At 40.5% G+C, this 27,849-nt stretch overlaps 2 protein-coding genes across 5 annotated transcripts in view; both read left to right on the forward strand.

Annotated features, from left to right (window-relative positions):
• The window catches only part of gstcd (glutathione S-transferase, C-terminal domain containing), a 50,019-nt gene extending 43,576 nt beyond the window's left edge, over positions 1–6,443 (forward strand). The window contains exons 11-12 of the mRNA XM_008287187.1: positions 855–924; positions 4,075–6,443. Of these exons, the coding sequence (XP_008285409.1) occupies positions 855–924; positions 4,075–4,262 (258 nt within the window). The 3' untranslated portion in view covers positions 4,263–6,443. The remainder of the gene's footprint in view (positions 1–854; positions 925–4,074) is intronic.
• A 1,987-nt stretch (positions 6,444–8,430) lies between these two features.
• The window catches only part of npnta (nephronectin a), a 50,143-nt gene continuing 30,724 nt past the window's right edge, over positions 8,431–27,849 (forward strand). For 2 of the 4 annotated variants that reach the window (XM_008287198.1, XM_008287211.1), the window contains exons 1-4: positions 8,431–8,729; positions 16,548–16,648; positions 23,318–23,368; positions 27,672–27,764. In XM_008287198.1, coding sequence (XP_008285420.1) covers positions 8,509–8,729; positions 16,548–16,648; positions 23,318–23,368; positions 27,672–27,764 — 466 coding nt within the window. In that variant the 5' untranslated portion in view covers positions 8,431–8,508. The remainder of the gene's footprint in view (positions 8,730–16,547; positions 16,649–23,317; positions 23,369–27,671; positions 27,765–27,849) is intronic. The other 2 variants (XM_008287204.1, XM_008287215.1) reach the window with 1 other exon arrangement.

Genomic DNA, 27,849 nt, shown 5'->3' on the forward strand with positions numbered 1-27,849 from the left:
TTTTACACTGTTTATAAAATATCCAAGACAAAAGGCGAGATATTAAACTTTCATGAAGCGATAGCTCTTCAGATTTACAATGTATAACGATAAACTGCTTGAAATGAACCATATAATTTTCAAGGTAGCTCCATTACTATGAAGCTTTTTGGTCGGATTGTGATGTGATATTGATCTGCTGCTTATCCAGCTTTAGAAATCCCAACTAACTCACCAATGTTGTGTGATCTCTCAATGCCACTCTTTGTTTTCAGCAGTGCATGTTTTGTTTTTTTTAAATAAAAATTATTTTGGTCTTACAGATCGCAGCAATGGTCTGACAGGATAATTGTGCAGATGACAGATTTCATACATTTATTGTAAATTTACAAATTATGACTTCATCACTGTTATTGAGGGATTTTTTTTAACATGAGGTTTTTTTTTATTGCCAAGTACAAAGCATCCTGATAAGCATCCTAATAAAATGTCCCCAAAAAATACATCAAATAGTGTCTGACTTGTGTTCCAACATAAAATTTTTAGCCGTGTGATCTGCTGAGAACGTTTTCCTGCCTTTCAGCTAGTGCACGCTGAGATTGGCTGTGTAGCTGTAAGTAGGACAAGCAGTTGGTGAAAAAAGGATGAATAGATATTCAGGACAAGTTTATTCACAATAGTGTGAGCTTCACTGGATGGCTAATTTAAAAAATATATTTTTATGTGGAATACTTTAAGTCTCTGATACACTTTGTGACTTTACAGTCGTTTCAGTGGCAGGGCCAAAGTGTGTGGTTTTGAGATCATAGAGATATTACACAGCACTTCACTGTTAAATCAACAGTTGCTGTACTCATCATCTGTCCTTGTTTCAGGAACACATGATCCTCTGTCGCTTCGCAGACCAAACTGCCGTCCAGCTCCCCCCTGAGAGGCGACTCATCGGTACTGTTTACATTCTTCTCTCTATACTTGAACAGTCACAGACATGCAGCACTGTACATACCGTACCATGCAGACATGTTAGGCTCTGTAATTAAAGTGAGTGCTATTACTGTTCAGTTATCATTTGTCATTTACCTTTATCCAATGTGCAGTAAGGAGGACAAAAAAAAAAACTAAATTAAATCAATATCTGGCGTGACCACCCTTCGCCCTTTTAAAAACAGCCCCAATTCTCCTTGGTACACTTGGCACAGTTTGTCAGGGTACTTGGCAGGTAGGTTGCTGCAAGCATCTTCGAGAGCATATCATCTGATGCAGGACCTCCTATCCTGCTTGTCACAGAAGATTATTTTTCATGACTCGACTTGGGGTCGATGTCACGGCTGCAGCGTGAAATTGTGAATTTGAGACCGATCTGACACCTCCCTGATGTTACTGCGTGATGGATAAGAATCTATACTTCTTAAATGCCTAAAGCTTTTGCACACCATTGTGCTGAAATGCATGAGGTACAGATTTTTAGAATGACTCCTGGAATTCCTGACCTTGCCAGACTAGAGTCATTGTTCCAGTTTGATTTCCGATTGTCTTGTAGGGATAGACACCAATATGACGCGTTACTTTTTATTATAGATTTTTTGACACACATAAACTATATGGAGTGTACAGTAAAAGTAAGTCCACCCCATGCAAATCACTTAAATGTCAAATGATTTTAAGTTGCATTACCTCTAGTTTTAGTTGTATATATTGAAAATACGAGTCACAAAGTAGAAACTGCCACGCAGTTGCATGACATTTATAGATGACTCCCAGTCTGTGGCTGTTTGGCTGAAAAGGAATATTTCAGCTTGATTGTGATCCAAAGCTCAGAGTTTATAAAGAAGGAAACTGAAAACTATGACCTAGTCAAGGATGTTACCTGATTTAAATCCTACACACAGGAACACTGTTAGTGTATTTTAGAGATAAAGGTAAAGCAACACAACCCCTCTAGCAAAGAGTAGCTGAAAAAAATGTCTGAAGAATGATGGAGCGTCTTTCTGGACACTGGTATCCTCCATGCTGAGGAGGATCAAGTCTGTCATAAAAAGTACAGCAGGACACAACAAGTATTGAAAAAGCAGGATCTGAATTTCAGTAATGAAAATTATACAAACTTTTGTCGCATGAAGTTCCTACTGTGGGGCCTGAATTTTTAATATAGTTAATCTAGATAGTCAGTTTTAATTACACATAGAGCAAATACCCCAGTGATCAAGTAATTGAATTAGTGCAACTGCTCTCAGGTCAAACAGTTTTCAATCATTTGATATTGAAGTAATATTGCACAGAGGTGTGCTGACTTTTACTGTTAACATGCTGAAACTGTAGATGTGTTTATTGGGTTTATGTTACACCGTGACCTATCCCCACTGCTGTACTTTATCAAAAGGCCTGGACTTTTGAGAACAGTGAAAAATGTTAATGTGGGGATTTCTACGTAGCGACAAAACAGCTGCAGTGAACAGCTGCCAGATCAGTGTTGTCAGATTCTGAGGGAAGTGTTTTATCAGACTGAAACCTCCAGGCCTGTGCCGAAGCTTCACTGTACGGTGTTTCATTATGTGGAGGACTCTCTTCACCCTGATAGCTCTCCAGCTTATCAAAGCTTCCCTGCGAATCTGAGAAGGCTCCCCAATGCCTCGTCAGTCTGAAGCCCTTTCATATGTACCTGACACCACCTGTCACACTTGTTTCTGCTCTGTATCAGTGAACAGAGCTCAACCTCTCCCACTAACATTTTCTAACCATGTTTGATCTCATCTCTCCTGAGCCTGCTAGCAAGTCTGCGACCGTCTAAGCAGCGTTGGAGACCAAAGCTCGCATTTAGCGTGTCTGCCACCTGCTACCAAACTGCTTAACTGCCTAATACGTTTGAAGTCTGTGTTTAAAGGAAATCCTAAGAGAGAAGCGTGGTAATCCTTGTGGGGTTGTTGATGAAAAAGTGTCTCGTGGGTAGCGGGGCGCTGATACACACAAAAGCTAGGAATATACAGGAAAACAACATTAACAACACGCGTACCGGTACAGCAGCACCACAATGCGTGCTGCTGAATTAGAGCATGACTGAGATGTTGTTTTTTGCTGAGATATGTCAGCATAAACAGCGTACACAGATGGGTGACAAATTAAACATAAATCCGGCGCTGTCGTCCGAAGTTGACAGAACAGCTTCAGTTCACTTCGCTGCATTCTGAATCTCAGTAACTCAACCCGAGGGATGAACACATTTCTTCCAATAGATGTTCACTTTTTCTCGTTTTGATGATAGTGCTGAACGAGTGGAACCCTATCAATCCAAACTCCAAACTTTTTTTTGTTAATTCTAAACAGTAATTCACTGTTACAGTTGCTGTCAGCTTTGATATTAAGTTAAAGATAAAAAGTTTTGCATTCAAACAAACAACAACGTTTTAAGGAATCCTTTGTCTATTGGGGTTACCGTTGATCATTTCATTTATCACCTAATCTACCGATTATTTTCCTGATTCATCTATTCATTTTATTTTTAAAGTAGAAGAAGTTAGTGAACATTTCCTGCTGAGATATTTGACAAACAGTCCAAAATCCCGACATATTCTGTTTATCTGACATGACCAAGAAAAGCAGCAAATAGTCATATTTGCTCAGCTTCAACCAACAGATATTTGGAATTTTTGATTGAAAAATGTCTAAATCAGAATGTAATAGATGATTAAAATGTGCTTGCTTCAGGCAGCACATACGATACACTGTTACAGAGAAGATGAGATGCGAATTCGTAAAGCGGTTCTGCATTTTGTAAGAATTTCCTCGAGTATTAATAAAGTTTCATCTTATCAATCAACTAACTTGACTATTTGAGTGTTGTAGCTCTAATACATATGTTATTAACAAATATCTGCAGCAAAGATCAAAACGAGGTTGGTTTTCCTCTTATATGCATGAAACCACCATTAAAAACATTCACAATCAGTTAGGCTTTAATCAAATGTAAAGCTCTGTATTACTGAATTATGAAGTTCCTGTTGATTTGCCTCCATTCTTAAGTACAAGTTAAGTTAGATTAGTGCCTGATAATAAAAAATAATAAGACTGTGTCATTTTTTTGTTTTTGTATCACTACAGGTAAACAGTGTATGGGCTTGGTGGACTTGGATCGGTCGTGGGCAGCAGAGACTCATGGGTACTCGGTGCGGGTAATGACTATGGAGCCCGAAAGCTGTTCACCGAAGAACAACATGCTGGTGGGAAGGCCGGCGCAGAGGAGCGGACATGAAGTCATCGCAGAAGTGGAAGCACCGGTGCATAATTAGGACTTCAAGCACTGGTGTACAGCGGAGCATCTTCAGCCTGGTCAGGGTTTGATAAAGCACCCAGCCTCTGTGGCTCCTGGCTGTATTTTGACTATTTTTCATCCAACCTCAACGTTTTCTTTTTATTTATTTTTTTTTTTACAGGCCCAATTTTGTAAGACGTAGCCTCGGGAAATAAAACAAATGTTTATTAAATCTGGACTAGAAAAAGTCATCCTCTAAGAAATTTGTCTCAGGCTAAGCGTAAAAAAAGCGGCAACGGTGGCATGAGTTTTGGATAAACATGTGGACGTGCGCTACACCCTCCTTAGTTAAATGCCCTCGATTATTGAGCGCTGTTGTCGAAGTGCAAGAGCTCGAGCCTCTCGCCGACTGCACTGTTATGTTTGTGTCTTCGCCTAAACTGTGCGATCAAGCTGTCAGTGTACACAGAAGCAGCGGGAATTACACACCCACATCCAGAGTTAAATACACCATACATCCGCATGCTGTTTTTGCAAATAGTCTGTATACAGCCTTCTGTGATAACACTCAGAAGTCAGCTCCCTCTAATTAACACAAGAAGGAGATATTCAGCTAAGACTCATCTCCACTTAAAGGTGAGATGGAGAATTACTTCTATCTCATCTCACCTACCTCTCTACTGTGTGAGAGACTGAGAGAGAGAGAGGAGGATACAGAGACGGGGAAATTGGATTCAAACTCGAATCACAACAGCTAAAATATAGCATTTGTCATGGTTCTACAGAGAACTTGATTATTCTTCATAAAGAAGCAGCGTGAATATGGTATGCATCCCGTAATACGTTCAACACCAATGAATATTTTATGACGCTGGAGAAAAGGTCAGTGTGCTTGATTAGACGCGCGGTGTTCAGAGCCTTGTAGCTGAAAATCACACAATACGCTCCATATTTCCAGTCCTGTGCTCTGTAGACACACTGTAGCCCCTTCAAGCTTTCATTCTCGCAGGTGAAACTGGTCATCTGTTTCTCTGAGAAATCCCGCCTTGTCACCTTTGACAGTATATTGCAGCTGCTTGAAAAATCCGAGGAGGTAGCGGGAGAGCCAGTTCGCCCGCTCTCACTGAAGGGATAGACAAGAGAGATGCAGGCTTTTCCAGCGTAATGCTCATCTAAATTCAGTCAGCAGAGTCAATCTATCCCGAGGTGAATGGCCACAGACACAGCTCCTTCCAAGGGCTGGAATTATTTCAAAAGGAGACGTCTGACTCCCTGTTCATGCTTGTGGCTTTGCACAAGTGCAAATTACAGAAATACATATAGGTACAAAGGAGGAGAGAAGGAGTAGGTGGCACCACTTAAAGCTTGGAAGAGAAAAGGAGGAGAATATTGTGTGAAGTGGGTTGATTCAACCCAAACACCCGGGGCTGGAAGGTGACTAGGCTGCTTTCTTTTGTTTAGGCATAATAGGTGAGTTATGCCGGTTTATTTGTGTCTCAATGCCTTTCTTTACTAATGATTCGCCTCGTGAGGCATTTCTATGAGTACATTATAGAGTCAGAACTTAGCTGAATACACTTTCAATGGTGTATTTAGCAGATTGACCTTAATACAAAAGTTAACAACATGTAAGCTGAATCTGAAGCAAGGTCTTCTTTAGCTTTTCAGAGGCAAAGTATCTGGTGACGAAACAAACATTACATGCATCATAAATTGCCATTTTCTCAGTGAGAGTTTTTATCCTGATGATCACGGTGTAATTGTTTATTGTATAATCTTCTCTGCTGAGCTCAGTTAATGTTCAGATTTTCTCTTCTGGAGGTTTTTAAATTCAACTCTGAACAATTGTGTTGCTACATAGAAACTTCTCAGTCATTGTTTTTATTGACTTTAGTTATTTCTCATAATTAAAATTCTGCTCATTTTTGTGTTTTTGCCAACCGTTTTCCATCTCATTATGCTGCAGTTTTTTTTTCATCTGCAACAGTTTGTTGCTCCATATCTGGGACCCCCTGACAATGACAGTATTTATGTGTCCTCGGTTACTACGGCAGTCACTGATACAAAATACAAGCCTGTGTGAAATGGACCTTTGTGTTGCCTTCCATTATCTTTAATCTTATGCCTGCTCTTTTATATTTAACTCGCATTACCACCGATATAATGTGCTTCATTTGACTTGCATAATTTTCTAATAAACATAATTTTTTAAATAAATGACCTTGAGCAGAATTATTGGACTCCAAATTACCAACAATCACTATGTATACATTTGCTTTTTGGCTGCTTATAGCAGGTCACAGCTGCTGTTATTTTGCACATCGTAGTAATGCTGTAATCTGCTCCCTCAAACTTCTCATCCCACTTGTCACGTTATCGGATTTATAATCTGTTTTTGCATTTATTTTCTACTGTTTATCTGCTGTGGCATGGTGACTCAGGATGCAACATGATGTCTCACTTTACAGCAAGAGGTTCATTGAAGGATGAGTCAATCATAAAAAAAAAGCTTTTTTTTTTTTCAACTTTTTCATTTATTGACAGCGTACAAGGATAAAAGAAGTTATTTATTAACCGGTCAGAGTAACTGACTTTTTTTCCCATGATTTGAGCACCACAAATAAAATATAGTGATGTTATATGTTTAATTGCTTTCAAATCTGCTTGGAAGTGTCGATAAGAACATTGGAATTTGTTGCTAATCATGGGTGTAATGCTGCAGTTACAGTGTTTCGTTGGTGCCCTTCTAGTCCAAATCAATCTCTTAAAGAGTCTGGTCAATACAGAGCAGGATGAATGTAATAAATCTTGAAATTTGTCCACAAATTCAAGTAACATACTACAATCGAATAGGTTTCTAACGATAAAAGACCAAGAGATTATATTTGTATTTAGATAGAGCTTTTAAATTCAATTTATTCCCAACTAAAAGAACTTCAGGCGGACGACAGCAGATAAAATAAAAAGCTTTGTGTGGCTTTGATCCAACTAACTGAGGCGCTCAGTTTTTTTTTATGTGTTTTTGAATGAACTGACCCTTTAAAATTCATCTTCTCAAGCTCAGTTTTTTCCCCACTCCACGCCACATACTAATGAGGCATGATTTGTGTGATCTGCATAACCCATACGTCATTTGAAAACACAATAAATCACCAAATCACATTCTTACAGTTCAGCCATGAGAATGATGTGATTGATAGTCTAATTATACACAACCAGCATTTCTCCGATCACTTGATGTCAAACCTCTGTGCCACCACAAAGATTTATTATCAGATGGGTGACAGGGTGTAACAAGGCGAGCAGAGCCATGAATCAAAGGATGGCTGTGACTGTGAACAACCAGCAGTAGGCTAATCATATCAAACCTTCCTCTCATTCATCTCCTGCTCCAGAAAGGATGGTGTGTTGGTTACCCATGCTTTCCTCTCTCTCTCTCTCTCTCTCTCTCTCTCTCTCTCTCTTTCATTTAGTTGAGGTAGTTATTTCACTGACACACTGGGTTTGCTGAGGTAGAAGCCTGTCACATCAGAAAATTAGGCAGCTTTTTTAGATCCTGCCATTCAGGCTGGAGGATGCAGTTCAGCACTTTGAATATGAAGTGAGATAACCACACTTAACCTCTTGACAAAGAGTAATAAAGACTGACACGTTTTAAATTCAAAGTGGGAAGTGTGATAATTGACAAAGTGACTTGAAACAAAAGTTGCATGAGCATATTCCAATCAAAAGCCCCATCACTTGTGTTTTTTATTTACAATAATTGCCCAGATCCAAACCCTTTTCTGGTTATTTAAGTGCTCAAACTTTGCCAAACTGCTCATTTTGCATTTCAGTGCTGCTTGTTTTTTTTGTCCCCACCAGTAATTTCCACTGCATTGTCTTTAGTGCGTGAGTCTACCTGGGTGGCCGGTGCACCTGCGTGCCTCAGCAGGCTGCGCAATTAATTAAGGCACGCACGGAGCCACAGGAGGAGCCTCCTCCTTCTCCTCCTCCTGCACAAGTCATGACGCTAAAAGTCCCCACTGCCGGCTGGATATACGCGCTGGTTATTGAAAAGCAGCGAGATAAGGTCAGACTGCAGTGCTGGCTGGAGAGCCCGCTGCCTGAACTTGTGAGGAGAGAGAGAGAGAGGGGAGAGGAGAGAGAGGAGAGAGGGGGAGCTGTGCGCTCTCTTCCCGGCAGAGTGCGTCCCGCTCCACACACATCCACGCACACACTCACCGGAGTCACTGTGCTTCCAGGCATCGGGCTGCTTTTCTCTCCTCGCACCTCCTCAGTACATGCTCATTCTGAGGGGCGCCAGCAGACCTCTCCTGCCGGTGCACCTTCTAAGAAACTCACCTTTTTCTTTTCCTCCTTGTTGCTTACCTGCTGCTGCTTTTGGATTTACGGAGAAGAGCGAGCAGCGTGGGCGCGTAACTCCCGGAATCATGGAATTATGGATAAAGTTGATGTTGTTGTGCAGCTGCTGTTTGGGAGCAAGTGCAGACTTCGATGGCAGGTAGGGACACATGGTCTGATACATTTTCTATCGCTCCCTATTTGATGAACGGAGCTCGATCGACGCTCTTGAATCTGCGCCTTTTGGAAAAGACTTTGCTGGAGTGGCTGCAAACTGGAGCATTATTTCTAACATGTCCAAACTGTGATACTGTTAGATTCCAAATGAAAACATGTTGCTCCTCGGTTGAGCTTGAGTGCTCATTGAATTCATGTTTTTCCTCAAGCTCCTAACTTTTATTTTTATGAAAGCAATAGGCCGTTTAATCCAAGCGCATCTAACAGCAGCGGCTTTTTTTTTTTCTTTTCGCCTCGGAGTGGGCATTGTTTTGTAGTGGAACCTGTGTTTACATCTGCAACAAAATCACACCAAGCGGCTCTTGTCTTGTGCAGATGTCAGGCAGATTATTAAAAGTGATGTGACAGCACATTGCCCGCTGCTTCATGTTCAAACACGAATCCCACGAAGTGCGTGGAGACGTGCCAGACCTCAAAGAATGCACGTGTCCGAGATTTCGATCTGCCTATAGGTGCATCTGAGTTGATGGATGATGGCTCCTTCTTCTTCTTTTTTGAATCTCATGCATATTAAAATCATGTGATGTAGGTCTCATCCTGGTCTGTTCAGTTTAATCAACATACACACAGTGCAGTGGTTGCATTTGTCATGTTCTTTGCTACAGTCTCCATTTGTTCTTTTCCTATGTGATCATTTATGAGGACTTTCACAGTATGAGGAAGGAAATCAAATCAGAGTTTCATCCTTTATTTGTGTCATATTGAAATGGATTTCTGGATCTCAGGAGGGAAAAAAAACTGGAGTGAAGTCCATCCAAATAGTGATAGAGTTACACAAATAAAGTCTTACTGCCAAATTGCCTACAAGTATGCAGCCAAGTGCTTTATTTTTCCTCATGTATCTCTTGTCAGACAGGCTGAGCTCCAGAAGCAGAATCCTCTAACATGTTCAATGTTTTTTCAAATGAATGAAAAACTTTGAAGATTATTGGAGGTAATTGCTTTTGAAATAGTGTGCATGCATTTCAGAAAAAAAGCCCTGTCAGACTGACTGCCATTCCACCTGCCTGTTAATAGATTCTGACGTTGGGAGGTATGTAGAGCTCTTTTTTTTCCCCTTTTTTTCCCCTCCTCCTCAGCTTTTTTAATTCAGTTTTCTGCTGTGTTCAAAAAGTATTTCAAAAGAAGCAATTTGGATATCAAAGGTTTGAAGAAGTGAAAGAGTGCCTGTGTGCTCGAGAGAATGAAGGAGAGGGGCAGAGAATACCACAGAGTGGTAGTTCAGGATGTGCCAGCACGTTTATTATTGTTATTTGCTACATTTATTCTTCCTAATCACCTTGGCTAATGTCTGTGTGACAGGCCGCGCTCTGATGAGATGTGTAGGGCTTTAACTTTATTTCACGCACTGCCTTTGTGTAATAATCATTTGCTTTAACCTAGCAGCAGCATATTGTACATTATTAACATCCCTGCTGATGGAGTGGCTTGTCACCGTGGCCATAAATTGGCAATTTTTATGGGTATAAACTTGCCCGGGCCTGAGTCTGCGCTTCAATATTAATTCATCGAGAAAACATCCCCTGAGACTGAGCACAAGCAAAAAAGCCATTTATTACCTAGTCTTCCTCACTTATTGCCTTTTAGAGAGCGTTCCTAACAGGCTTATCCATCTAGTCCTGAAGGGTCCTTCACGGGCATCATTGGCAAGATAATTTTGTTCTCCCATAGCTGCACATAATATGCTTACCTGCAAATCTGTCTCTAAAAACATTGTACTGTGGTTATTGCCGCTTTTTTTTTTTATTATTATTTAAGCCAAGGACCCCAGAACAGCCATTTCATGTCACGTCGCAGAAAAGACTTTGCCAAAGTGAAAGGCAGCTCATGCAGTGAAGGATATTCCTCTCCAGTGATGTCACTAAATTGTTAAGTCTAACACAGCCAGGCAGCACATACCAGACCTCCTCAGTAATAATCCAGAGCCGTGGACTAGTGCCAGCTTTTGTTGGTATTGTAATATCAGAGCCACATTCGGGCTCTCAGGGGTTTGAGAATGAGTGTGAAAAGTCAGAATTAATGGGTGGCTCAACCAGCAATTATGAATTAAAAAATGATATGGACTCTCAGTATCTCTCCCCCACTGTCTGGCATATGTCAGCGAGTGTGACGGAAGAGCGCCAACAAGATGCAAAATGTATTCTCACCATATGTTGTGTGAATGTCAGGCTGTACTGACAGACAGTTTGGTGTTGAGAAACGTTGATTCAACTACGGCACCACACTGAACAAGCAGTATACAAACTTAAACAACTCACTGTGTTCCTATGGAAAATGTAGTTGAGGCAGAACTTCAGTTCTTTGTTCATGTAGCTGCTCCATCTGTTATTTCATCTTTTTTTTCTCTCGTTTTCATGATGCAAACGGTACAACGTGGGAGCTGAGAAACTTTGCACTGTTTTGGAATAAGTGCTGCACGGACAGTCAAGCCTGTGCAGACTATTAGGATTTGTCACAGTAATGACCTTGCAAGTCCTATAATGTGAAGGATGTGTGATTAAAGTACAAGCCACTTTGTCCTCTTCACAAAGGCGGAGAGAATAAGGGTAGCAAAAGTTGCAGCAAGGTCAGGTCCTGTTGTTGCCTGCTGGCAGAGTCTGCAACACAACACACTGAGCGACCAGACACTTCTACATTATCATGTTATCCAACAGTCAATGACATGTCAGTTTTAATTGTTGTTAACCAGCAAATACATGGCACCAAGCGATCAATCCATTGCAACTGTTGCAACAAAAAAATCGTCCTCTAAGCACTTGTTTTTATTGCAGTGCTAAACATGCTGTAACTGTTTGGTAGCAGGGTTGTGCAATTGTTAACGACATCTAGCTCTTGTTCTTATGCAGGCTGAATGAGCTGAGAGGAAGTGACCTTGGACACAAGTGTTGAATGAATGTAGTGTTATGTAAAAAAAACAAAACAAACAAAAAAAAAAACCCCATGTATTGCATTCCATTGTAAGGTATTATTACTTAATTGCTCCATTAAAATGTCAATGTTTACCCTGAAAATAGTCTCAGAGTTATGCCAACACACAACTTCCTTCATCGGAAGTGGCAACGAAACACTTCAGTTGTGTTTATCGCAGGGCTGTGGAGCTGTGTTGCCGCCTGCCGTGCCTCCTTTGCATAAAAAAAAAATCCGTTCGATTTTAGCAAGCGGATGCATCACTTTAAATTTAAATCTGTGCCTCGGATATCTGTGAATATGGCCACATGGTCCTATGTGTTAATGTGATAGTTGTGGCAGTTCTGGCCGTGCATGCAGCTGACGTGGTTAATTAAGACGGCAGACACATTCTGACTCCACATGCTCATGCCTTCAGCTGAGATCGGCAGGTTCGAGCAAGTCTTTCACACCGAGATGCTAGAAATACTGTAATCAACATCTCTGGGTGTTTGTGAGGAAAATCCATTCAGCAGTCACGCTTTGCATGCTTCAGTCATGGATGGATGATAGACTGATTCAATTATCATCACGGTGAATACAGACCATATACCTTCATGGTCCTGATTATCACCCACATGTCATACTGCTTCGCTGACTACTCTTTACTGTCAGATAAAGGGAGACCAGCCAGCTCTGTATCCATTTCTAAAACAATGGAAGAAACATGGCGTCCCCATTGTGGATATCAACCTCTCAGGTTCTGAGGGAAGAACCTTGTCTTATGGTCTGTACTTGAGAAGAGGTGTCACACGGCATGCGTGAAGGGTAATAATTATCTGCTTGAGTTCCCTCAAGGCTTAGTGCAATTTAGAATCATTATTCAGGGCTTCAGGGTAATAAATACAGGTATTATGCTCACGTCCATTTGATATGCCAGCTTTCCGTTCAGTAGAATATCACAGAGGACAAGATACATCTGAGAAAATGGTCTTCGTTATTGTGTAGCGTCACCTTAGCTCCCATTGTTGACTGTGATAAGTCGTGATTATCAACCTGTAAATGCTCAAAAAAAAAAAGAAGAAAACTGTGTATTTGACATTGCCGCAGTGTTGATGTGATAAAACTGATGAATTGCGTTAAACCCTTTGTTTCAAGTTCAGATTGCACCGAGGTGCACGACTGCCGCAGGCTAAATTCGGCACAGAGAGGCAGCGAAAAGTGACTCCCTATTTACCATGCATGTGTATTTATATGTGAGTGTGTAGGAGAAAGCATTAGAGGAAAATATTTGATTCAGTAATCCAGAACCTGTTGCATCTCAAGATGTTCCTGTCTCTTTATTGCTCTCACAGACCTCTCAGACAACTCTCACCCACCATCCACGTAGGAGTTCAAACTCTGCTACTTTTATCATCTCCTTTGTTTTATGGCTTAATAAAAAAAAATAAAAAAAAAGGAAAATAGACTTTTCCAGAGGCTAAACTGACAACTTCAGACTGATTGTTTTCGTTGGTCCAACAATCCACAACCTAAATATAACCAGTTCATTATCATACAGGACGAACAAAACCAGAGAACATTATACACATTTGCACAGTGTGCGTTTTTAGGTCTTTCGCTTTGAAAAATATGATTAACTGGTTATATAAAATTGTACTTGATTAACATTTAGTCATGTAACCTTTGAGCAAGTACCAAAATCACATCACACAATACTGTGATATGCAGCTGAAGCTAATTATCTGCAGTCATTGTCTCAGTTCTCAACACATGTGGCAATCAACACTGTTAGATGTGATATTCACCAGGTGGGCCAATGAAAGACTCCCAAAGATACTGAAAAAGAGGAGGTGGCACAGTAGAAAAGAGTTATTCACACTTTTTTTTTTTTTTTTATTGCTAGAGACCAAAAAAAAAAAAAAAAAGTCTAAATGGAGAGATCAAGGACCAGGATTGGTGCTAAACACCACTTAATCACGAACAAAGTGTCAGAAAGTACTACAAGGGTGACTTAACACATCATATGAGAGTTTCAGCTTTTATCCAAATCCATTACGGCACAATGAGCGTGTAAGGAATGCAAAACCTGGACTTGGCATTCCGTTTTAACAATTAGAGCAGTGGCAGAAATCATAATATCTCTTTAACTCACAGAAGACTGTTCACTGCGGTGGTGTATCCGCGGTTGCATGGGAAGCTTTCTACAGGGAGTCATTAGATGGGATAATTGCTTTGTAACAGGCAAGTGAATAAGAGACCATTAGGTTATGCAGGAACAGGTGCACCCAAAGCAACATAAACTCTTCCCACCTGATGCCCCCATATTCTAATGTGGTGATTACCTTATGCACACTTATGAGTAAATTAACAGAGGCTTTCAAAACATCTGAATGAAATCAGGCTCCAGTTGCTGGATCTAAACATCAAGGAAATGTCCTGGGAGGTTGTCAGGTTGTTTTTCAAGGTGTCACCATCCTCCAAGTTAAATGAATTTGGCCACGGGCAGAGAAGTTCCTGTTTTGTTTTATGTAAAAAGGTTTTATGGTACAGAGGGGCAGCAGATCCCCACGATGTCCTTTCGTTTCTTCCGTTTCTCTTAATTTTTATACCGTTCCTTTTTTTTCCTTCTCTTTTGCTACCTCTCCTCTCCTCTCCTCTCCTCTCCTCTCCTCTCCTCCTGCTTGACTGACTGCCTTCCTGCTTTGCCAGGCAGCAGACAAACATTTTCCCTGGATCTGCCACTCTCACTTAGCATCCATCTGCCTTTTTTTTTCCAATGAGGTGATTGGCAGCGGGGGCAAGCATTAGCATTTCCTCATCTTGGCATAGAGACACTAATAGGCAGGGATAGCGGCGAGGGATGTGTCTTGAATACTGAGCAACAGGCTCACTTTCTCATGGAGGTATAAAAGAAAGCATGTTCTGTGTAAAGCAAGTGTATCAAGAGAGTGTCTCTTTTGTTTTGCCAAGGGTTACCGTGTTTCCAGCTCCACAGTACAAATTAAAACGTTTTGGTTTTCATATTTTGGATGTTTTCGATGATCTGTGTGGAACTTCTGTGTGCCCCATGCCTCTTATGATGACAGTGAAACAGTTTCAGTGCTGAAGAATGCAGTTTGGCTGCATTTATTTTCGGAAAATTCACCCAGATCTCTCCTGCTCACTGATTCATTTATTATTTGGTAGATTTTAGGTAACATGTCAAAGCTCGGCTCTGAAAGTATGTGGCTTGGATTTTTCATAAATATCCTTAAATGGACTCATTCCTTCACTCTATTTTCTCCATAAATACGTGGTCGGCCTTGGTACAGATAAAAAGGTAATCCACATGCTCTGTCTGCCAAGAAGCTATTTCTCGCTCTGTGCAGAAAGGAACATGGTGTAACAAAAACATCCGGCAATAATTTCTCTGAGAGGAATTGCGGTGCTTGGAAAATAACCTATATCTGTATAAAACTAATACCTGCCCGTTCCCTCTGTAGCAGAGATGATAGCATCTTCCCCTGTCATGAAATTGTCAGTGGAGGAAAATACTGTGTTTTCAAGGGCACCCGGAAGTACATAGTTTCTAATCTTTTTCACAAGCCCTAAAATGAACACAGCAGCACTGTGGCGTCCTCAGATGTGAGTGTCAGCGGTGCACACTGAAGGCGAAATTCAAATCGGCTCTGGCAGCCTTTCAACACGGGTTTCCAGTTTGACATCACACAAACCAACACGATCTGATGTGCTATCAGTTTTATTTCCATGATGCAAAGATAATCTGCAGCAGTGAAGCAGTGAGAAGTCAGTGTTCAGCACCCTCACACGCCTCACTTTTACCCCTTCAAATATGCATTATATATGCTTTTATTGTTTCCAAGAGGGGAAACAATGAGAAAATGATTCAAAATAGTTCAAATCCATTGTCAAAACAGTAAATATTTCCTCTTTGTAGCTTCTCAAATGTGATTATTTACTGCTGTTCTTCATCTTTTATCTTTATGTTAGTGAGATGAAAATTGGGATTGAAACTGAAAGACATCACCTCAGGATCTGGGAAACTGCAATGTGCTGTCATTTGTCATGATCATCTGACATTTGATAGACAAATGCAACAACTGTCTCACCACTGTTTCTAGAGAGGAGCAATTTTAGTGTTTTTCGTCTTGCATACAGAAGCACAGTATGTGTGACAGAGCTGGGGTCCTTCAGATTTATTAATGAGCTATTGTTTACAAAGCATTTTTGACATGTTAGTTGGAGTCAAGCTAGTGTTTCGAGGCCCAAATCCCCCCCAACAAAATAAATCAAAATGTATTACAGAGCTTTTTAATTTGCTCAAGAGCCCTTATGCTCACCTGTTGGATGAGGAAAAAAAAACACTCTCCACCAAAACTCTTAAATGGGAGGACAACATTGGAAATTGAAAATTTGGAAAATAATCTATCAAAAGAGGATTTGAGTTCATTCCCAACAGTCAATATTTGTTAAGTGTCTATGTTTAGCTCATTCTACAGTTCTGTTTGTAGAGCTGGGAGGACCAGCAGCATGCAGAGGTGCTCGATCCTTCTTTATCTGATATTTGCAAATTGATCGTGTATTGCCTATTTTACAGCTGTTTTCATACAGCCAGTATAATTAGCTCGACGTATGTACAGCTAGTGAGATAGTGCACAAGTTAAAAAAAACAACTTGTCATTATTTATTCTATAAATTCATCTTGCTTGTTTTCTTCTTTCTACAGCAGGAAAATATGAATCAGCTTTGAAGCACTCCAGCAACACAGAAAAAAAAAAACCCAAGAAAAACACCCTGCTTTTCATTAGGACGTTTTAATTGGCTCTGAACTAATAATGTCATCCACTCACAGGTGGCCACGGCAGATGGCATCATCCAATGGACTGTGCCGATACGGGGCCAGGGTGGACTGCTGCTGGGGATGGACGCGCCGCTCCTGGGGTCACTGCCAGCGTGAGTGCCACTACGCCTGCTGTTGCTGCTGGGGGCAAACAGGGCTAACAAGGTTGCGTGGTTTCATGCTGGGGTCAGAGATGCTCTTGAACAGCGGCTATGTTTGCTGTAACAACCAGCACAAGGCTCAGGGAAACACACACATACATACTGGTGCAACATAGAGCTAATGGAGCATCGCACCTGGGACGATCTTTGAGTAAAGATTGATGGTAATGGCTGGTTGGACCGTCTGACATTTATATTCACACTGCGGGGTGACCGTAATGAGGGGGAGACCATTGCGGCAGGTGGATACATTCAAGGGTAGACACGAGATTTATAATAGATTACAACTAGCCAATACCGCCAGAACAAGAAAAGCAGAAATAGTGCCGTTAACACAATCCACGGTGTTGTCAGGTGCATACCTTGACTCATCACTATATTCAGCAACACCACTTAGAGGATTCAGAGGATGTGTCCTTCTGTATCACAACACCACACTTCTGTGCCATGTTATCATTTCACATTTTCGACATATTTATGCTGTGTAAAGATCCTGCGCTCTCCTGTAATGCTCCCCAGGGATGTGTGAATATACCAGAAGCTTTCCTCACAAATGTTAAACCCTTTTGCATGGCTTGGTGCCTGTGACAGTAAACCTGCTGCTTTGCTGTGGACGTTTAATAAAGAAGGGGGTAACACATAAACAGGCCTTTTTCCACCCCAGGAACAGCCTCTACCAACCTGCAATTTAAAGGAATAGGCAAGGGAATATACTTATTCGGTTTGTTGCCAAGAGTTAGATGAGAAAATCAATACCACTCCTATATGTGTCCGTTAAACATGAGGCTCCAGCCAGCAGCTGGTTAGCTTAGATTAGCAAGAAGACACTGGAGAAGAGCTATGCTGGCCCTTTACAAATAAGTAAAAATCTAAGGCATTACAGATAAAACAAACAAGATATAGTGTCTAATTAGTGATCTTTAAAGATGCTGGTTGGGACATTTTTTTACCTCTACACAGAGCAAAGGCAGCTGTTTCCACATTTAAAGACAGTGCACCAGTTCTTTGAAAGTTTACTGCACATATCCATCCATCACAGCCAGCATCCTCACACTTCCACATTTTGGGACTATAGAGCGTGCACACAGCTGGCTTCATGTTGGCTGCCTGTAAATATGAATAGTGTGAAATAATTACAAATGTCATTGGCCAAATCGATCAGATTCTGATATTACAAAGAGTCACTTCTTTAAACGTTTGAACTGTGCATTTGGGGCCGGTGTGGTCCATGATGTTACTCCAAGTTGCTCTACCCAGAGTGGCTACCACATCAAAATCACCACACAGCTTTGTACTGTTCCTTGGGGGCTTGGCTTCCCCTTTGTTTCCAGTCTTTATGCTAAGATAAGCCAATCAGCCGTTGGCTTTAGCTTCACATTTTGTGTACAGATATGTGAGTGGTCGCAATCTTCTCATCTAACTCTTGGCAAGAAAACAAATGAACCATTTTTTCCTAAACTCAACTGCTGGTTGTGCTTTTGTTTCCACTAATCTTGAGCTGATCAAGACATGATACCAAATCCAGGTCTCAGGTACTCTCAGGGGGACTGCTGGAAGTGCTTTTGATCGTGACTGATCACGCTAATCGTCACGACAAAGAACCACCACCACAAACTCAAAGCAAATAGTTTCTATTATAGTGTCTGCTTTTGAACTTTTTCCATCCACGGTGACGAAGAATATCAATATTAGCACGACGTCTTTACATTGCTGATCACCTTTTGAACAGCAAATAATATTTCAATGTGGTGTCTAATTTTCTTTGCCAGATAATATCCCAGTTTGTAAAAAGTAGTGGGAAAAAAAACAGAACCTAGCAGCACCAAAGAAGTTCAGGTTGTTAAGTTCCTGCTGTGGAAAAGGCCCATAGGGGTTCATAACTCTGCATGTTGGTTTCTGGCCACATATTTATAGTTTCTTAAAATAATGTTTATGTTTCCACTCATTTCGTGTTTTCCCATTGCCTAAATTACCATATTTTGATTTATGTTCTTAGGTGTTGCAGCTCATGATGCCATGCTATAACTGACCTTTTGTTTAACTTGCTGTATTTTGTGTATTCCCTTGTGGAAAACATGTCACACACTGCTCGTCGGGTCCAGAGGTCTGTGCTGGAGATCTGAAACATTGCCGAAGTTTAGCAGTTATTTTTCACTGCAATTTCATATAAAAGTGGCAAAGTTCCATCTTTTCACTTGATGTTGGTGTGTACTGCGAGATTTCTCATTTTGTTCTGGGGAATACAAACAGCATTACTTGAGTTCATGGCCCCACTGTTTTGTATTCCTTTTAGCTCAGCCAGATTAACCTAAGGTCTTTGTGAGACAAATCTGCTTTTTATCCACCTCGTGCTTCATGTCTATTAGAAACAAAATATGATAATTTTATTCTTACATAAACACTCAGAGCCGGAAAAAAAAAACAAGTTATGCTAATGGTTTATGGGACAGATCTAGACTGGTAACTTGAGGGGGGTTGATTTCATGGTGTTTCTTTATACCGAAGTTGACCTTGTTTAAAATCCTCCTACCTTTTCACACTTTGACACTTGAACCACAAATCTGCGTTGGAACGATATAGGCAGAAGCATCTCTCTTTCAATTGTATCATTTGATAGTGTTTGTTTGAACACGGGGCCAGACTCAACAGTAATCTTGGCAGGAGTCCGCCATCTCGGTGCCCAGTACCTCCCAGTGCAACTCTACTGGGCTCTCTGCCTTTACAGCTTCCCATGTTCAGAAAATTCGAGATGGAATAGTTATGCGCTTTGGTGGAGGATGGAAACGAAGTAAGATGAACAGGACTTCATTATCACAGGAGCCGAGAGTACAGGTCAGGAACGGATTCATGTGCTCGTACAGTGTTTAACCCATTCAAGCCCCCAATGATTATTGCTGCAGCCTGGTTACAACTTCATGAGACAAAGCAATCGTTGTTTTGCATTCGAGGCAATAATATATCTTACGTCATTAATAATAAATCCAGCACGGTCGCATTAATAAGTCATGTTTGTATCATTTACTTGACCAGCCAAACAGCAGTGTGTGAGCATGTTTTCTATGTTGCTCTGGAGTCCCACATGTTCCATATCGAGCCAAAAGTATCAACTAATTCTGAGCTCAGACACCATATCAAGCTGCTTCTTTGACCACGTTCCTTTTTTTTTTTCTCCTTCTTTTTCAACAAAACCATATCTGTTCTGTGAGTTAAATCACTCAGTGAGTACTTGCCTTGATGCTTTCAAATACTTCTGACTGGGCAGCGCTCAAATCCATTCACTTGAGACTCCAATCAGCATTCCATCAAGTCAGTAAGGTGCTGATTTAAACCTTAGAGGAGGGAGGTGGAAGGTTTAGGAAGGAAATCGAGTGTAATCACGGATGTGCGCATGTGTGTGTGCGTCTGTGTCCGCATGTGTGCGAGAGGATGCAGCCATCGCAGATTTCAGGTGTTGGTAAGTTTCAGTGGAGATAGAAGAGATTAGATTGGAGCTATTGGATTGTGGCTTTCTCAGCCGCAGAGCTCAGCGATCGGTTTGTGCGACTTCTCTCAAAGAATAAGAAACTTAATGGATCAACCCTGATTTTCTTTTTCATAGCTCCCAGAGCTGAAAGAGTGACGGTGGGAGAGGAGAGAAAGGACTAAAAGTAAAGAAATCCTGAGGTGTAAGGGAAATGGTTTAGAGGGAAGGAGTTAGAGATGATTGCTGTTGTAGAGGGAGAGACGTTAGGATGGTGAGACAAGTGAGAAAAACAGGCAGATGGAGTAAGAGAGAGAGGAGCTTTAGATTTATAGTAGACTGAAGCTCCACTCAAAATGTTCTGACAGGCCATCCGGCAGGCAAAGCCACACTGGAAGCTACTTATTCTAACCAGCTGCCACCATGAACATTTTACTGCCACTGTGAGCATTTGGACATTTGCATTTCTAAGTGCATTCCCAGTGTAATACAGTTTACTGTAATCATATGAAAATACTTTCCCTCTCTTTTCACGCTTGATGAAGATGAAAAGCTGACTTTTCAACAAGTTGATGCGAGCTGTGTTCGCTTCCAAATGGTCCACTCAGCGAGTCAAAGCAAGAGCTTGGATCTTTCATGACTGTTAATGTCAGGTGATACATCTGCAAGGTTACAGAAGAGGCCGGCTTTAATTTGAAGCTAATTTTCTCAATATTACTGTAGATGTTCGGAAAGGATTAATTAAACATTCAGGGTCAGTGCAGGTGGCAGTGTAGCCATGAAAGATGGAGAGTAGAGGTATAAAAGATGGATGTAATAGACAGAAGTATGTGTTTATCATCCTTTTTACTGCACCCAAAATCACAGTTTTTGCCAAACCTTAATAAAGCAATTTAGTCCTCGAACCTTAATTATATCTTAACCAGTTAATTTGCCAAACCAATACCTTTCCCTAATATGAATCATATCACTGTTGCTGTGCACAGATATTGCAGATAGACAGACTGTTAAGGGAGTAATCTGGCTATTTTGATCTGTCACCATAGATTTAAAAAAAGAACAATGAAAATCAAAGCATCCCTGTTAAGATATCTTAACTTTTAGCCCTAGAATGATCCACCCCAGCACAGGATCCTAAACCTTCCATAATACAACTCAGTAATGTCTGTTGAGCCTCTTTCAGTCCACACCGTTCAAACTTTGCACCCCCACAGACTTTCTGACATTAATGTAAAGCCGTGAGCCTAAACTGAGATAACTCCGATGATGACTCCAGGATTACTTCCTCAGACTTTAGAAAGTTTGCTCAACATGTTATGCAGCTATTTTCTCAGAGCGTATGGTACTTATCGTGACAAATAAACTGAACTTAAACATTGTGGTTAATCATTCTAAAAACTAAATTGAGGATTGTCAGATATTATTGCTGTTATCTGGGGACAGGATTTGGTTCTGTTATCAGAAACCAGAGCAGAGGATTTGGACTCCAGAGAAAATACATTTCACAAACAAATCAAAATTCAAATCAGAGTTTAATATATATATATAAAATAAGAGTGAAAGGCAGCTGCCAAATGCCATGACATTTTATCATTCAGTACACCTGAGAGACTTGAACTGACTTAATCTGCTTATGAAGACTTGTGACTTGATTTTGATGCGTCTCAAAGGACCCGAGCCTTGTATTGATTAACTGGGATCTTCCCACCAGACTTAAGAACAGCTTGGGTTGAAAGACGTGCTTTTCTCCTCATTGTAAAGGCTTGAATATCATCTCCATATTAAATAGATCACACATTATAATTTCCTCAGAGGTCCTGGTGGATTTTACAAATCCACTGAGACCAGGATTTAGTTTGATTGAGTGCAGTCTTTGTTTCTTGAAATGGTGCGGCCAGGATTAAGGCAGGACTTTTGAATTGGTAATGTGAGCTAACAAGTGAGCGATGAAAGGAGAAAAGTGATACCTCAGTTTAAGTAATTCACTTTATCATGATTGTCTGCGTGGTTTCCTTGTCTGCTCCACTTTCTTTCATTATCACCGGCCTGTAAAGGCTCTGTTTCTTTTCATCTGTCCGAGGTGAAAGCACAGTAGAAGGATTCGCTCGTTGAAATTGGAGGCAATGTATGCAGAAATAAAAGCAGCGTGTTCAGTGCTACTTTTCAATTAGGTTTTACAATTCTGATTGTAAGGGAACGTGGAATCAGCAGCAATTTAAAATCAAGTGCCTAAAGAAAAAACAATCAGTTCACAAGCTGGTAGCTGCAGCAATTTTTGTCTTACATATGTGTGTGTGTGTGTGTGTGTGTGTGTGTGTGTGTATAGCGCCCTCCATAATTATTGGTTAAGATGTGTTCTTTAGCTTCTAGTAAAGTCTGTTTTTTTCTAAATAACATAGGACCACAATGAAAAAAAAGAGGAAAATTCAACCTTTAATTCAAGTGCATTTATTAAGTCTGAAAAAAATCCCACATTAAAAAATAATTATTTTACATCAAATCATGTGTGCCACAATTATTAGCACCCTTGATGTTAGTACTTTGTACAACCCCCTTTTGCCAACAATTCATTTGAGTCGAGTTGAAGGCTACATTTTCCTACATTTTTCAGTGTGAGAGTTTGCTTCTGCAATAAAAATTGAATTTATTTGAAGGCTTTTAACATATCTTAACCAATAATTATGGAGGGCGCTGTATAGATATATATATATATAGGCAAAAGCAGGACAAGGATCTCTTTGAATGATGTTGGTGGTATTTTTTATCTTTCACTCCAGTGGTGTAATTTAATATCAGAATTACAGTTTTCCTGTTCTTCGTTATGTGAGGGGAGAACTGCTTAAACCTGCTTTATTCAGATATGGAATAAGTAGTTAACATTTTCAGGAAAAATATGACATCCCTGGAGACAGTCATTTAACTCGGACATCATTTAGATTGTTGGTGTGTTCAAAATGTACCTGAAGGCAACAAGGAACATGTGAGACTCCAGAACTTGTGCGAGTGTTTGTATTTTTATTGATTTTTTTTTTCATTCCCAGGAATGTTTGCTTGTCAAAATGACCAGGCTGTGCCCTCTAACATCATGTGTGTTTGTTTATTTCCTCTCAAAGACTAAACATTGCCCGCAATCTTTGTTTGTCTGGCTATTTGTTTTGCAGCTCTCTTCGCCTTAACTCACAGAGTAGTCGGGATAAGGTGCCAGCCCCAAGGTTAGCTCCACATGTTTCTTGAAATAATCTTGGTCGACATGTATTGCTGGGGGCACATCCTCTGAATCCTGGGCTCGCTCACTTATTTATAGAGCCGAGCCCACCCCACTTCCCATCACAAGTAGCACCTCACACCCCTCAGCGGCGACTGTCTTCCTCCCCCCTGGCCTCAGACCCATGCAAACAGCTTACACTCTGCAGACCCAATTTCACCTGAAGCTATGTATAACATGAATTATGCTGAACTTCTTTAGCGAGTTATTAATATTTAGCTGCCCCTCCGGTCAACCCCTTGGAATACTAATGAAACCCTTAAAACCGAAATCCATAATATTTTTTAATTACTGCATCAGTAATATATACAGTATACACAATATTTATGGTGCAGAGTTAAAACAGAGTATTTGTTGTGGTTGGAGATGTTCCGCATATGTGAGAACTCTTGATTGGTTGACTCGAGTTTGCACAATGATGCCATAATACATCAATAAATAATACACTTACCATGCCGTTACCAACTTGATCAATTTTCATTGCGTACAGACAAAAACAATGTAAAACTGGTGGACCCAAGCCACTATTGGTGTTTGTCATGGATATTTTTATCCATGAAATGAAACAGTTTTGTTTATCAATGATTTGTCACTGATCAAGCAAAGTTTACCAAAAACAAACAAACAAAAAAATCCTCAAAATTATGAATTAAAAATTTAAATATTCTCTACTTTCAGCGTCTCAAATATTATAATTTCCTGTTTCTTTCAGTTTTACATCATTTATTATGCTAACCAAAAGGGCACTTGGATAGTGCAGACTACCCCGATACAATCGTCTACTCTTCAATGAAATGCAAGTAAAATGCAGCACCCCCAAGTGGTCAGATGCTACAAAATAGCTTATGCCTCCTGAAAAATGGGGTTCTAGCCTCATATTCATAGTTTGGTTTTGATGAGATATGACGTTGCTTTCATGAAGTTTGATTTGAAGACATTGATGATACTGGAGAAAATGTCTGGCCTATGAAAATGTTCAAAACAAAATTCATAAAATCCGATTTGTCAAAATACGCAATGTCAAAAAGTGACGACGCAGGATGCATTGAACTTGGCTTGATCCACTGAATTATAACAGTGTGTCAATTGTGGACATCTGACATATGATTCAAAGGTCACATGCAAAACCACACATTCAACCTATGACCCATTGATGGCGCTACAGAGCTCGAAACACACACACACTAACATATGCACACTTTTTCATTGGCCCTGCTCTACCTCTTCACCAATTTTCATGAAAATTTGTTTAGTTTTCACGTAATCCAACAAACAGACAAACGTTACTGAAAATACAACCTCCTTGGCAAAGAGACACTGGTGATGAATTAATTAAAACTGTAATGAAATAATTATTACTAGCAGCCTCTGCCACAATCAGGCATTAATAAACAGTCATTAAATGAAAAGAATCTTCATCAGTACAAGCCTTCTTGTGTTCAAAGGAATAGCTGAGTGAAAGTGTGTCATCACTCGACTTGTTTTGATGGTGCTTATGGAACGAGGGTCATACGTGCTATGTTTGGCCCTACAGCTGGCCCGGCCATTTTTAGTCCTCCTTGTCCTTTGCTGTGGTTAATGAACACTAGCCGTTTCCCTGATCTCTCTGCCAGACCAGAAGCTTAAAAATACCCTCAGAGGCAAAGCGTGTTGATGGTTGCCTCTGATCCTGCTAATCAAATCCTCCTCCATGTAGCAGAATAACAAAAAGCACTTCACTTGGCTGCTGTCTAACTCAAACATCAGTAGCTTTGTTCCTTTTTATCTGCTGACCAGACGGAGGTCTGACAATCTTCTACTTCCAGCGAAGTAAAACTCTTTTGATTTCCTCCAACAAATTGGGTCATTTTTAATTTGTAATCGTGAACTTTGACTCGCTTAGTGTGTTAACAACCTGGCTCATATCGCAGGCCCCTGACAGAGAGCTAACAATACCTTCATTCTCTTTGATTACATAGCCTAATAAAGTAGAATGAGTCTGGAGATGTTATCTACACCAGTTAAAGGATTCATCTCATACCTTTGTGCCTTTGAATTCAGTGTGAACAATGTTACAGGCTGGAACCTGAGGAGCTCAGCTTGTTCTTTCTGGATTGTGCTGCTCGTCTGCCAATTGAATGCGTATAAATGGAAATGACAGAGATTGTAACCCAGTTCTGACCCTTTACATTTCATACATAAAGTATTATTTCAGCCTTTTTGCTTTTGTTCGATGAGGTGTCCTTTAGTACATGTTAAAGTAGCTTCACCTTATTTTTAGCATTTATAAAACTTAAACAGTGATTATCTCCACCAAGGCTGCACAGTTCACTACACACCTATCCAATGCCATTACAATGTTAAGAAGGTTTGCAGAACTGGTCTGGACTGATATGTGCATACTGAATGTCAGTTTACCTGCAAATGCATAGTGTGGTCAAGATTTTATAGCAGTGTATGTAAAATAGACCACACAGTCTGGCAGTCTGCTCAGATATATTGTACACCGAGTCTGTTGAAAACTGAAACAGAGGAACAGTGAAAGAGTTCTGCATAAAATTAGAAATTTAAAAAAATGGCTTCTACTCACAATTTAGTCACATAGGCATAAATATAAAGTGCTTTGTGGAGGTTTTATCCATAAATTAAGACCATGTTCAGACTAACAGTAGCACTGCTATCGTTTCAGTGAGACTGCTTTTGGCGCAGTGGCCTGTCCAGATATAAATGACTTGAGTAAATGAACACAGAGACATCCAGCAAAGAAATCAAGCCGTAGTGCAAAGCATTGTAATTTTCCAATGCATGTTGACCAACTAAATACTGTATACGAAAAGCCCATAGTAAACGACTTGGTAGGGTGTTGCAACTTTATTTTATGGTATCCCACAAACACTATCCTTAGATAAAGAAACTCTCTTATGATAATACAAACTTGGCTCCCAAATATGCTAATTTATTCATCATGGATATATTTAATTAAACTGGACTTTCTGGATCATTTTTTATTTCCTCAGTGGTACCTAAAGCAACTCTCAAATCAACACAGGCGCTTTTGTGTTTTAAATGCAGTGTTTGTTTTTTTTTTCAGTCTGAACATCTGCTAACTGGCTCCTCTTTTGCCCTCTCCTGCACCACACTTAAATCTGTTAGATGGCTTTTGTGTTACACTGCTAAAGGTCACAGTGATAAACACAAGGAACCAGGTACAAAACCCCCTTAGATGCAGGGTATGTGGCTAAAAGGATTGTTTGGTGGTTGCATGTAGGGCATCACCACACAATAAAGTAGCTGCTCCTATAACTGTATCGCCGCAAATAAAGCTTCATGCTTTGTCACACCTTTCCAGATACAGAACAAACTGGCTGGAGTGATAAAACACTGTTTCTCTCAGCAACTCAAAAGCACACACACACACACGTATGTGCTGCCTCTTCTACCGCTGTGATAATTGAGTCCTCTGATGGCACTGTATTATGACATAATTAATGAAGCTTTTAATGAAAATTAGTAACACTTGGCTGGGACCTCATGTATCAGACATGCTTAGAAGCAAGCTGCAGTAAGTGCAGTCAGATAAGCAGGGCGAGCCTCCAGCTCACTGAGACAGAACAGAGTCAGTGAAGCTGCACTATCACGTCTCCGTATGCGCTTGAAATATCACCATCCACACACGATGTACGATCTGCAGGGCAACGCTTTACTGAGGAACTAATTATAATCTACTATTTTTGGTTCTTTTTGTTTGTTTCAGCTTCAGTCTAAGGGGGGAATATTATTCGCACTCTTTGTTGACTGTACGCCAGCGTAAATATGAGCGCTGCAATTTAAAACAAGGGAGATCAAAACTTTGCTGGGGTGTCAAAAGGTCAAACTTCTCATTTATCTCGTACGGTGTGGGATCGTTTCATATCCATAACGACACTACAACATTGCCAAAATCCAGGGTGGTGCAAAGTGAAGGGGGAAAAAAAACCCAAAAAACTAACTCCCATATATAAAGCGGTTAGCTGAAAATGTCTTCTCTATTATCATTAGTCAACGATAATATCGCTGTCACACAGGGAGAAACAAATGCCGCATTTCCTACATGAATAAGCATCATGATGTCTTATTGCTGTAATGTGGAGTAAACAGATAATTTACAGCCGAAGGGTTGTGGAAGTCAAGAAGCGGTAGGATTAAGTGCTTTGTCATCCTGATCTGGTACAAGTAGTCTGCCAGGACGCTGCACTGATCTGTCTCTTCCTCTTTGAATCCTCCCTGAACAGCTGTGTGTCAGCCTGGCTGCAAGCATGGAGACTGCGTGGGACCCAATAAGTGCAAGTGCCATCCCGGCTTCACTGGCAAGACCTGCAATCAAGGTGAGTTGTAACTTGTAAACGCTATAAATCTGGATGTTGTTCACTTGTAGTTGTTTAAGATGTTTTTTTTTAATTCACAATAGGG

Source organism: Stegastes partitus, unplaced genomic scaffold (genome assembly GCF_000690725.1).
Source record: "Stegastes partitus isolate 25-593 unplaced genomic scaffold, Stegastes_partitus-1.0.2 Scaffold11, whole genome shotgun sequence".
Lineage (NCBI taxonomy): Eukaryota > Metazoa > Chordata > Actinopteri > Pomacentridae > Stegastes > Stegastes partitus.